General features: G+C 41.4%; 1 protein-coding gene across 4 annotated transcripts in view; it reads right to left on the bottom strand.

Annotated features, from left to right (window-relative positions):
- Positions 1–11978, bottom strand: part of GUCY1B1 (guanylate cyclase 1 soluble subunit beta 1) — a 49559-nt gene extending 37581 nt beyond the window's left edge. For 3 of the 4 annotated variants that reach the window (XM_082051496.1, XM_082051497.1, XM_082051498.1), the window contains exons 1-2: positions 11886–11978; positions 11495–11568 (exon numbers count right to left, since the gene is read on the bottom strand). In XM_082051496.1, the coding sequence (XP_081907622.1) occupies positions 11495–11568; positions 11886–11888 (77 nt within the window). In that variant the 5' untranslated portion in view covers positions 11889–11978. The remainder of the gene's footprint in view (positions 1–11494; positions 11569–11885) is intronic. The other variant, XM_082051499.1, reaches the window with a different exon arrangement.
- Between the last annotated feature and the right edge of the window lie 660 nt (positions 11979–12638).

Here is a 12638-nt window from a genome sequence, read left to right as displayed (position 1 = left end):
AAAATTACATCCTATGTTATGCCTGTCCTAACTGCTACAGTCTGGCAGCCCTTTTTTATTTACTCTAGACTAATTTTGAATGCTTACACAGAGCTATTAGAATTGTGGGAAACAAATATTTCAGCCCAGACTTTTCCAAAATGCCTGTTTTCCTCCAGAATGTTTATATTATCCAGGTTAATGTGAGGAAGTTTACTTGGGAAAAAAGAACCTTAACCATTGCACCATGGAAAATAGCACAGCTATAGAGAGGCCATTTTTCATGTACAGGTTTGACATTGAAACCAATGGAAAAATTCCTATGAAGTACATCAAAGCAAGACCAAGACTTAAAGCAGCCTTTCCTCCATCAGTCATGCTGACAGACCCCAAACTGTTGTTGGTCTATCAGCACAGAATAGTGTTACAGGTGATACCATGTGCATACAATAGGACCTTTGAAAATCTTTCCCATTGTGAAACTAGTTTAGTATTTGAAAACACACTACTAATGTTCACAGGTAATGTTAATAATTCACAGAGATGGATGAAATGTTAAGTGTGGACAAACATTCCAACAAAAAACGTTCCTAAAATCCGAACAGATGTTGCACTGCAGAATTTTAAACTGCAGATTGCACACATTTTTATTTCAGAGGACATACTTACTCTGTTTTGATGTAACAAAGATTTCTTTTGCCATCTTTAGAGATTTTAGAGACAACATAGTTGGACCATGTCAGGTTGGTCTTACTTACGTAGCCTACTCTGCACAAAACAGATTTAATTGTAGTTTTGCAGACAGATGGTAGCATTTAAAATGAAATTGAATAAATAACAATCAAGAAGAGGGTTGCTGCTGTCAGAACTTTATTATTCATGTGAAGTAGTACTCCCTGCCCTGTTTCTGTAGTCAGCCATAAAGCTGGAATTAAAAAAAAAAAAAAAATTACAGAAAAAGAGCCATTCCCATTAGAGACCTCTGCATGCAGTAAATATTGAGAAAATGTCATGGATACAAACAGTAAAAAGGGATGAAAACAAGACTGCAAGGAACAATGACTTTGTATCCTGAAGATACACAGGCTTCTTTGTGATACAGCAACATTATTTTTCAGAAGCTTCTAGTTATCACTTTAACAGATGATCTAGGGTCCCAAAAGCACAACTGGACCTCTTCCTCTCCAAACTCCAGTCCCAAGCGCATGCCCTGGGTGTGTCACCTTGGACACACCACAACAGCAGCTACTTCCAAGACCACCTCTAGGACTTCTTCCATGATTGGTATTGTTTCTGCTGGGACTTGTGCCACCATTGTGCTTAACTACTCCTGGTGTACCAAGGATGGAAAAAGTGCTCATTAAATTGAAGAGACCAGTCAAAACAATCTTAATGACAAAATAACACTACTGCACTTAGGAACCCAGCATGGTTCTGATCTCACTGATAGGAGCACATCAAGTTTAATTCCATTCCAAGAGCAACACCATTAAGCAGAATTACATGTGTCAGAGCTAAAGATGGTATCAGTGAAACCAGAATCATCATCTTTGCAACTCTTTTACATTAAAATGGCAAACTCACTGCTCATTATATTACTTCACAGATGGTTTGTGTTTTCAAAATGTTTCTCATATTTTTTTCATGTATTTCACAAAGACACTTTGCTAAAAATTATTAAAAATATTGAAATAACTCTTCTTACTCCTCCAAAAAGGAAAACAAACCAAAACAGAATAGACTTGTACATGTTGTGGATGGTCAGAGATATTTTAAAACACCCAGCTGGGAAAAACATAAATTATATTAAGTTACAAGATTAAAGAAAATTGGGAATCTGTCCAGGAAAATGACGTTCGGGGTAAAGTAAATAGGTGTATTTATAGACTTCAGAGCTCTGAGCTATTTCCCAGTTTTACAGGCTGGATATGATAGTGTTTAATGTAGGTTTTCAAAATAAGATAATCCTAGAAAATACAGTTAACAAACGTACAAGTTCTTTGCTACTACTCCAAACACTAAAAATATTTTTTAAAATAGTATTATTTTGCTTCATTTCACACAAGTGGACTAAAAGGAATGGTATTTACAAAATACTCTTCTAAGTATTTCATTTATAAGAGTGAGCGATGTTTCTAACGCCTGGTATCCTGACAGGTCTAAAAGCACTTCCCAACCTTGGGAAGACTGCAAAGTACCTGAGAGATGCTGCAGGAACACTCACAACATTTTGCACAAAATGCCACTATTTCCTTTCAGCTAAGCCTTTCCCAGAAAACTAGAGAATTTGGCATCCACACAATTTAAACTCCTGACCTCCAAGCAGATCCTTCCGCTGTGAGGAACTGAAGGAGCAGGAAATGTAGTGTCCTGACCCTATAAATCTTGTGAACATTAACCTCCAGACCCACAAAGAGCCATCTATTCAGCAACAGTTTTAAAGAAAACTTAAAAAAAAATGCTTAGAACTTTGGAATACTATGGAATAAGGACTTAGAAACAAAACCAACAATAAGTGTTCCTACTTAATGCCACTTTCTGGATAAACACTCGTTAATGTTAAAGCGGTTGATGGATTAAAAAAAAATTCATCTATTGTCCTTTCACCACTAATGGCTTTCCAAAGTCTCTTTCTGACATCTATTTATAAGTAATCTGTATTTTTTTCAAAGTTGTTACAAGATTGATTGAACAGAACACTCCATCTTCAGCACTGGGGAAACCCACATGGTGCTATGGAGGCTGCAATAAATCAGTTTTAATGTTTTTCCACCAACCGCTGCAATTAGTTATAACTGAGTCCTACATGATCCAAAATAAGTATGGACTTCCAATCTAAAACTCTAGTGAATAGTCTGTTTTTCATTAGTGTTAATGGTGAGAAGACAATTAAGATAATTAACACAGTATGTCTGCAACATTTTTGAGCATGAAAAAACCCAGTAATTTCAGGTAAACTGTAAAGTAAGCATTCTTTATAATAAATAAGTCGTGGGCTGGGAAAGGGAAATACTGAGCAAGCTCATAGCAGTTTAACAAAGCAGGAGAGATGATTCACACAGGACTGATTATCACCACTGCAATATAGAGCTACACATGTCTATGTGGTAAAATCTTATCCTGGTTTTGTTAAAAAACAAGTTTATCTTTTAGTGAATTTGCCTGTCAGCTAAAGCCTTCATATTAGCTGCATTTTCCTGGAGAACCAGATATATGTTTTGGTAAACATAGCAATGGAATGCAAACTTATTGATAAGGACAGATTCACATCTCGCGAGAGGGGCAACAAGAAACAGGTGACAAGAAACTAACCAACTGTGTATAACATTCCATTCACGTGAATACTTCATATAAAAGTGGGAGATCACGAGGATCTCATCCTCTTTGCCCTTTTTTGCCTTCTTTTCCCTTCTGCTTATGGTCGACATTAGGAAAGGACCTTGCTAGTCGTCCCTGCAAACTGAGGTCTAGTGAGAGACTGAATCCAGCTCCGGCTGGCTGCAGAGTCCAATCCAGGACTTTGGGTGCCAGCTCTGCAGTTGATGAGATTTTCAAGATTGGTTTTGTATATTTTGTATTATTTTCTCTATTCTTATTAGTAGCATTAGTAAAACATTTTTAATTTTTCCAACTCTTCTCCCTCTGTCCTTCTTTCCCTCCCGACCACCTGTCCTCAGTGGGAAGGGGAGAGGGAAGGGAAGAAGGGGGAAAGCGGGGGAAGAGGAGGTTAACAATACATCTGCCAGGGTTTTATTGTCACTCCACAATCTAAACCCTCGAAAATCCATAAGCCACTCCTTAGCCACCTGGAGATTTTTACAGTTCCTGGGAAGAGACGTACATAAGAAAGGAATAGGAAAGCCAGAAATCTGATGGGAGAAATCCCAAAGACATTAATAAGATCCAAAAAAATTGAAGTCCTAGGTAGGCACATCCAAACCTATGCTTAGATGTTTAAAAGGAGTTTGGCACCAAGTTTGTCTTGCAATCAGCCCTTGTTGAGAAATACAAGAAACTGGAAGAGCCTTTCATTTGCTTCAGCTACACAATACCTAACCGAAATGCCACACCTCACATTTTGTACAGATCTTTGATTCTTACCTCCTGTTTAGTTTGCATTTTTATTGCCCAGGCCACATTGTAGTTACGTGGACATAACATGCACATGCCTATACATACACATATAAAAATACAAATATAGTTTCTCCAAAAACTTTACATTCTAAGCTGATGTGACAGAAGTGACATGGTTACCACTGTAGACAGATTAGTATAAACTATGGTGCTGGTTTACATGCTTTTTAAAGGGTTGCTATGTATATAGAAACTACAGCCAGCTGAAAACTTAGAAAACATGGTGTTTTCCAGAATTATTATGAAGAAGTCAAACAAGTGTCTCATAAAGGGACACAAGCATTTTATAAGCTTTTTTTTGTTGTTTTGTGAAAGTAGGAGAGATGGACTGAGGTACCACTCATAGTGACACGAGTGAAGTTTGCTCCAAGCCGCATGTCCCTGGCTCTCCCGAAGCCCACATGACACAACCCACCAGTCGCCACATGAGCCCACAGAACCTGCTCCTCTCCCTCCAGGCTACCAGTTCTTTCCGTACCGACAGTAGATTCTGCTCAGCCCTTGCACAACTATTCCATATTTTATTTTATCCCATTCATCAATATGTAACCTGAGGCTTGAGGTTACAGCATAGTTTTCTAATCTAATTTCTAACTTTACAGCAGTGTTCAAATCCAGATCTGAGACAGAATTATTCCTTTGTAACAAGCATTCCTGTGGAATTGATCCCTATACTTACTTGCATGCACGAGCATTAGTTAGCTCTCCAACAAGAGGTCAATTATACCATTTCCATTTTAAGCGGGCAAGACTACCACAGATCAGAAAGGTTTCATTAACTTTGTGTGCCCAGTTTGAGACAGGTGGACCCGTTTTTTCAAGGTACTCAGCACTTTTTATGCTCAAAACACAGCTTTCCTGGACCTTACATGCCACCAGCATCAGACCTATAACTTATCTGAATTCCAAGACCTCTTAAGAGCTTACTGTTGCCACTTGTAACAACAGTCTGTCATTACAGGTCTTGTGTGATTTCTGAAAAGGCCAACAATAATATAGTATGAATTATTATTACATCTCAACATTGTGCTAAGCAACAGTAACAGGCCAAAACCTTGATTTTTACACGATTTTTCAAAAAATGTAAATTGTGTTTTGCCATCTTAGTAAGCAGAAAAAAAATCTTTGACAAGGTGACATTCTTAACTCAGTATACAGACACAGTAAGTCAAGCCAGTGCCTTTATTCTGCAGCTACAAAAGATCTTCTATTATCTGCTTTGCTCAAGAAGCATAAAAAGGTACAGTTTTTGCTATGCCAGAAATTCCCAGGAACCAATGTGAGTTTTAAAAAAGTCTAATTCTGTCCCCTGTAAAAAAAAAATGTAAAAGATACTCTTAAAGGCAGAGTTGAGTAGATTTGCTATTCTGTTATTTGATTTTTTATTTTTTACTATTTTGGAATATAGCTGCAAATAAAATTAGTCAGAATATCACATCCCGTCAATGAGTTCATAAATATCTAAATTCTAGTGAAAGTCAGTGGCAGACATTTTTAAATGCATAAATGAATAAAAGCATTTACTTCTCCTGACTTAACTGGGCAACCTGCAACAACAGTGATGTCCCTAACTGCTAGGAATGCCTTTGAAAAGTCACCCAATGAGCATGTATTCTTAAATCACCTACATTTTACTGCAAAAGCCACACGGAGTTACTAAAGTCTGACCTATGTTAACTATTACCAACATGATGCACAAGTTTCTGTGTCTGTTTTGTTTTCTCGAGGCAAGCGATAGCCCTACAGCTTATCTCCCTCCCCAAAACTGTACAGGGTTTTCTACCACTTCAGTTGAACCCAACTTGAAACTGAGAAGAGATGCTTTCCACTTAGGTTGCACCAGGATAATTTCAGAACCCTCCACATTTCATAGTTACAGAAAACAAATTCTGATGAGTCAACTAGCCTGCAGCTTTGGTAGGTGATAATGTGTGAAGTTTGGGGCAGAACAACAAAACTTTCCTTCCTCATTGGACAAGTGATATATTTTTGCTCTTCTTTCATGTGCGCTTCCAGACCACTGGATCCATGTAAAGTTTGTGCTACCCAGTGGGCTCCCCAGAGCTGGAGTCTTGGCAGGTAATAGCATGTGTGGACAGCACACACCAGCCTAACCCACCCAAAAACAAGGACAAAAAAGGACAAAGGCAGGATAATGCCTTAATTCTACGCTATGCATAGAGCACCACGAAAATAAGACTGTTGCCTTCTGCATTCCACACTGAGGTACAGCCAGCAAAGGATATGTGGCTCTTGGGGTACAAAATGCCTATTTTGCTACTGTGCAAGTTTCAACACAGATGTTATTTTCTAGAATCAATTGGTTTGAACTCTAGATAGGTAGTTTTGCAAGCACAGAGTTTTCAGCTTCTTTTCAAGTTTTTCCATGCTCCTCAGGCTACATGGTTTTGTGCAAACTTCTACCATAAAAACAGAAGGAAGATGAAGACTGTAGTTGACTAATCTTGCCATTTCATTTTGCAAAACCAGTTCTTTCATATACCTTTATGTGGAAAAACTAATTTATCCTGAAGTCTTGTGATGAAGCATTTTAATGCATTTTTAATATGCTCTCATTCCATTTCTTGGCAATATATTTGAAAGTGTTTGAGCATCTATTGAGTATATTTGAGCATCTAACCTCACCTAAATTCAGATTTAGGAGCCCATGGGAAAAGCCTGTATTCATTTAATCAAACATGAAGGGATAATGTTGGGAAACACAGGATAAATGACTATGTATATATTCCCTGCTGACAACATGGCCCTAGTTCCTACATATTGTCCTGAAGCTGTTTCAAGAGGGCATCCCTGTTAATTCTTTTTTGTTATACAATTAAGCCTTTAGAGCTGCTGAATGGAGTGCTCAGAATTTCACATGCATTGGCTGTTCAGCTCAGCCACATGCGACACCTGTTGCAGAAGAGCTCACATTTCATCATTATTGAAGCCCCCTTTAAAAATGTGTAACCACACCTGTAAATATGTCCATCATAGAAAACATACTAGAGAAGACAGATCTTCAGAAGCCTTGGATTTTTTTTTTCTATTAACGTGGGTAATCTCTCTGTTTAGACATAGATAGTAATTCCATACACATTACTTACTATCACGTTCACACACAACTGTATCACCCAGCAGTACAAATTTGGCCTTGATCAGACATGAGAATACAATGGCATGTATGTGAGAATGGTCAGGCCTGACAGCTTTTAGTTTATGTCAGCTAACATTTACACTGGCTGCAGAGGAACTGAAGATATCTAATGTGAAAGGAATCCTGAGAACCATCTTTTCAAGCCATTTCAATTGTGGCCACACAATCTGAAACAGCCTTGACAAAATAAGGGATGTGAGAGAGGTTTGCTCTTAAGCAGGAAAGGGACAACTCAAAAGTGTCTTCTGACCAAAGACGTAGTTAACAGCTCTAAGTAACAGTTTACTTACTAAGAAAATAACTGTTTGCAGAACTAGCGGAGTTTTGATCAAAGAAGCATGTCTCTGTGTATTCCAGGTTCTAAGTCTCTCCTTCCAAGGACTGAAGGAGTGAACTACAATGCAAAGCCCACATTCAGCTTGCAACTGACAGTAAGCAAATTAAATTATTATGCTGAACCATTTTCACCTTCCACTAAGAAAAATCTGCTAATGCAGAGTTCAGCAACTGCAGGACTCTCCCCAGTGGCGCTCACTCCTCCTCTCTCATCCAGCTTCATTAAATCCCTCTAATGCTTCTAGGGTTCATCACAAAAAAACTGTCTGCAAGACCAAATTCTCAATTCTGAGTGGTAGCCAGAGGAAAACTAAGGAGAAACGAGGTTTTGAGATTTTGCAGTTAAGAAAATTAATAAAGGCTCCATTAATGAAGATGATCTTTCACTGATCATATGCCAGCTTGCTTCACCTTATTTTGAACTCAACTTATTTGGGATCAGGAATGTTCGTTTTTAGCAAAACCAAGCCATATTTCCATTGAGCTGACGAAACTGATATTCAGTAAAATTTCAGAATATATACTATAATTTTTCCATGAGCTTGATGCCTCATGTTTAAAAAAAAAAAAAAATCCATTGTTTAGTTATTTTAGTTATGCTCTGTTTTAAAAGTGGGAGAAAAAAAAACACAACTTGGAATCTAACTTTCCCAAGAATTCTACTCTGGGACATTTAAAAACAAAACCAGTGTATATCTTTTTCAGAAAGATCGTGGTGTCACAAGAATGTTGAAAAATGAGTGAAACAGCAGAAACAGACACTTGAAACCATCATTCTGACTCAGTTAACATTAAGTGATGGCCATGAAAACACCACTCTCATAAAAGCATCAAACTCAACTATTTGGTCTCCTATAATCTATACTTAAGAACTTCACTCAATGTCACTTTTGAGTGAAGAAGCTACAGAAGACAATATTCTTCGTGCTTCAGCTGGAGCATACCCTTTCAATTCACTATTTAACTTTTCTGAATGTACTTCTCTGTTTTGAATAATGACCTGTTTTCATTACTCCACTTTATTGAGTTCTGTGTTTTCTTTTCACTTCTATCAATATTAAGTACTAATTCACCCACTGGCATTTGAGAATCACTCAGCAATCACAACCCACCACTCTGCAATGCTGATTCACAGCTACTGCGGTGACTTAAGGGAGAATAAAATAGCAATATGTGTTCAGATCAATGCGAAAAAAAAAAGAAAAAAAAAAAAACTTAGATGTCAAATTTTGTACTAAACTACCCAGAACCCTTTCTGCTTCACAGAAATGCTTACATTGTTGCAAATTCAACCATACTAACAGTGGAAAGTTCCTCTCATGTTTTTTAAAACAATCAAAGACCCTTAACTTGGACAATTACTACTACAGTTTAAGCATTGGTGATTCAATTGATTCAACCCAGCATGCCACAACACTGGTGTATTTCTTCCTATTGTTTCCTAAATGATTAACACTTCTAACAAAGCATTTGCCAGAAGTCTGTATTTGCTTACATAAGGTAAAACACCTAACCTATTCCACAACACTACTGCAAATGCACCACAGGAACCTAAAGCACCAAAACCAACAAGCATTTAATGGCTACCAGTTGACCCTGTACTATCCCCTAAACCAGCACAACCACAATAATCTGTTCCAATGCGATATATAGGGGTTTGTTTGGTGGTTTCTAAACTCCAGGATACAGAAGTTTTTAAGATAAATCCTGCTAAGTAAATAGCCTGTTGCAAACACTTTTGCATAAGGAGCTATGGCAGTTGTTGCATATGTTGGCTCTTTCTTGCAGATGATGTTACATTCTTCTGTTTGGGTTGTGTTGTGGCACAGTTTCCTTCCAGAAATTCATATTCTCTGTGAATTAATAGGAGAGCCTACCTGTTGGGCTGCTACAAGACAGAAATGTTTCTCAGCTGAAAGACAGAAACAGGATGTAGCAGCTTCCTGAATTTTCACAGCTGACCTTTAGCAAAATATTTCATATCTTTCTATTAAATTTCTCCAAAATGTTAAATAAGTAATACTCCTCACAGGCTTTAGTTAACCTTAGTATTCTATTATGTGTGTGTAAAATCGTAGAGATAGGATGCATCAGGAATTATGACTGGGTTCTGACAGTCTGCAACATGACCTTGTACTAGAAGGTGAAACTTTGTATATTCTCAGATAGATTAGTTTTAAATACAAACTCTGTTCACTGAGTAATCTGGACAAAAGTGGACCACAATACTCATAAGCGTGTTGGTAAGGGATGGCATGCCACGAAAGAGTGAACATTATACTTTATACAGATTTTATTATAATTTTCATGGAAAATTATTTATAATTTTTTTTTTTTTTACTAAGTCTCTTGACTTAGATGTGTCACATAAAACCACCATCAAACCATAAGAATTTAAAATATGTCAGTGTGTTTAAATAAGATATGTAAGCAAAAGAAATGTACTTAACTTACAGCCCAAAACTGTGTGGCATTCACTGAAGACTCATCTACACAATCCATAGAACTGCATTTGCAAAATGTAATTTATAGACTGTCAGGGATCGCAGGAACAGTGAATGTCTGCCGAACCAGAACTTTGGACTCTCTGGTGATTTTAAAGACTCAGCCAGATGGAAGTCATACCTGAGCTCTCATCTAGTGCCAGTGACTGTCCTGGCTGGAACAGAGACTGGACTAGCTGACCTCCAGAGGTCCTCAAACCAATATTTATGTGATGCTCTGCTTTCATGGTACTGTGTAAGATTGCCACAATTTTAATGACTGCATTAATAAAATAAAGTGCCATGGTCACAGAAATCTCAGAGTTAAGAGCAGTCCTTTCACTCAGAAAATTTTATTAGGACAATGACAACACAGCTGCATATTAAAGCTGGCCCAAATTAAATGGAGAGAGGAGTACAGGAGAAGGTGTCCAGCTGAAAGAAGACTCTTTTCTCCGAGTTGGATTATCTACTTATCCCTTAAAACATATGATATCAACAGATGACATTAACCATTTGTTCTAATCATGTAGCTACATAAAGCCTTACAATGCAAGCTTAAAACTCTAAGCATTTATGTATTTTTTTAAATATTTCTAGTAGTTTTTCCTAAGTATCAATACTACCATATGTATGGTAAATTTTCTTTGCACTACTCATGTCAAACTTCTTATGCAATCCCACGATTCATCAAAAGTTTAAGTGAAGACAGTCTTCTCCTTGGAAAAATGCCAGACAAACAAGGGCTGGACACAAGAAATCACGTTCAATAGAAGAAAGCAGAAAGTCATTCTTACACGTACATGAAGTTCTCCATAGCAGAAGCTTTTAAAATATCAAGCGGAACACATTACCAAAATCTCACACTCATTTTAGATGGAGTTTACCAGCTAAAAACTGTATGTCAGTTCATTCAGGAATGCAAAGAGACGCAGCTGTTGCACGGTTCACCTGGTGACCTGACTCAAGGAAGGGCCTCCGTGGTTTCCGGCACATTTTGGATGCTCGGTACTTCTGTCACATACTTTGCACAACCGAGGGAACCGCGGGGATCAATGTCATCTCCGCTGCGGCTCCTGGACACCGGTAAAGATGGCACAAGGTGGGACTGTGCGGCGTAAAGAAAGGCCTCGAGGGGGACGAAATGCGGCAACAACAACCGCGCCGTGCCGGTGTTGTCGCGGCTGACAGCCACGTCCGGGGGACCGCTGCCAGGCGTTTATATAGACCTGCCGGTACCGGATAGCCGCGCGGGGCGCCACACGGGGCGCCCACGGGCCCCGACCGGCCTGACAGGTACCCCCGCCGGCCCAGCCCGGCCCCGCCACGGGGCGGAGGGACACGCACACGGACCTGCGCACGGGAACACGCACACGGGAACGCGCACGGACACGCGCACACTCACTTGATGTCCTCCCAAACGGCGGGGCCGTAGTTTCGGATGACGAGCAGCTCCAGGGCGTGATTGACGAAGCCGTACTGCGGGGCAAGGCGAGGCGGCGGCGCGGTCAGGCACCCGGCCGGGGAGCCGCTTCCGCCGCCCCGCAGCATCACATCCCGCCCGTCCCACCCCGGTGCCCGTCACCCGGCAGGACGCGACCCCTCTGAAACCCACCCCGCTGCCCCCAGCCCCCCCCAAAACAAAGGGCTGGGGCTCGGCTCCCCTCACGGCTCCCTCTTCCCCAAGCGGATTCAGCCTCTTCCCTCCCACCATGGGCCCGGGCAGACCAGACCAGGCCAAACGTCTCCGTCAGCCCCGCTCTCCCGGGTAGGGAAGGTGGCCCGGCGGAGCTCACCATGGTGCCGCCGCCGCCGCCGCCGCCGCCGCCGCCCCACCGCCAAAGCCGCGGAGCAGAGCAGTCCCGATCTCCTCACCGCCTCCCCCGGCCGCCACCGCCCCGAATGGCATCCGTCGCCATCCAATGGCGAGCGCGGCCGCTGCTAAAGTATCCAATGGCGCGAGAGGCCGCCATGCTCTCCTCTAATCAGAGGCGGAGGCGGGACTGCGGGTGGCTGAGGGATGCGGCGGGGTGAAGGGGCTGGTCGCGCGGGCCGCGGGTGGCCGCCGCCCCGGAGCTGGTCGCTGTCCCGCAGCGGCCGCGGGCGCCATCGCCAGTGCCCAGCGGGGAGCTGGAGGGAGCGGGCTGGGCCGGCCGCCCCGGTAGCTTGGTGGGTTCTCTGTGCGCACTGCCAGGTCTGCGGCTCCCCCTGCACCTCCTCAGGTGCTGAGGCGGCGGCGGTCGGCGGGTTAACAGCGTTTGCTGTCGCCCCAGGCTGGCATGTGCGGGGGAGAGGAGGAGGGACAGGCCGAGGAAATACGAACATTCCGCACGGTTTCTTACCCCCATGCTCACCTCAGCGAGGAACCCCTCGAACCTCTGTCGTACAGTTTCCTGCATATCAAAAAGGACTTTCCAAATGCTTTTCTCCAGCTGGAGTTGCTGGGACTTGCCAGATGCTGAGAAGATTAATCAAAGTGCCCGGCAGGTTCCTGGTGGTCAGGGAGGTAGGGCTGTAGGGCTATGTCTGCCCTGCTGCCAGTGCCCTTG

Source organism: Streptopelia decaocto (genome assembly GCF_964273445.1).
Source record: "Streptopelia decaocto genome assembly, chromosome: 4".
In the NCBI taxonomy this organism is placed as follows: Eukaryota; Metazoa; Chordata; class Aves; order Columbiformes; family Columbidae; genus Streptopelia; species Streptopelia decaocto.
This window is presented reverse-complemented; position numbering and strand designations above follow the sequence as displayed.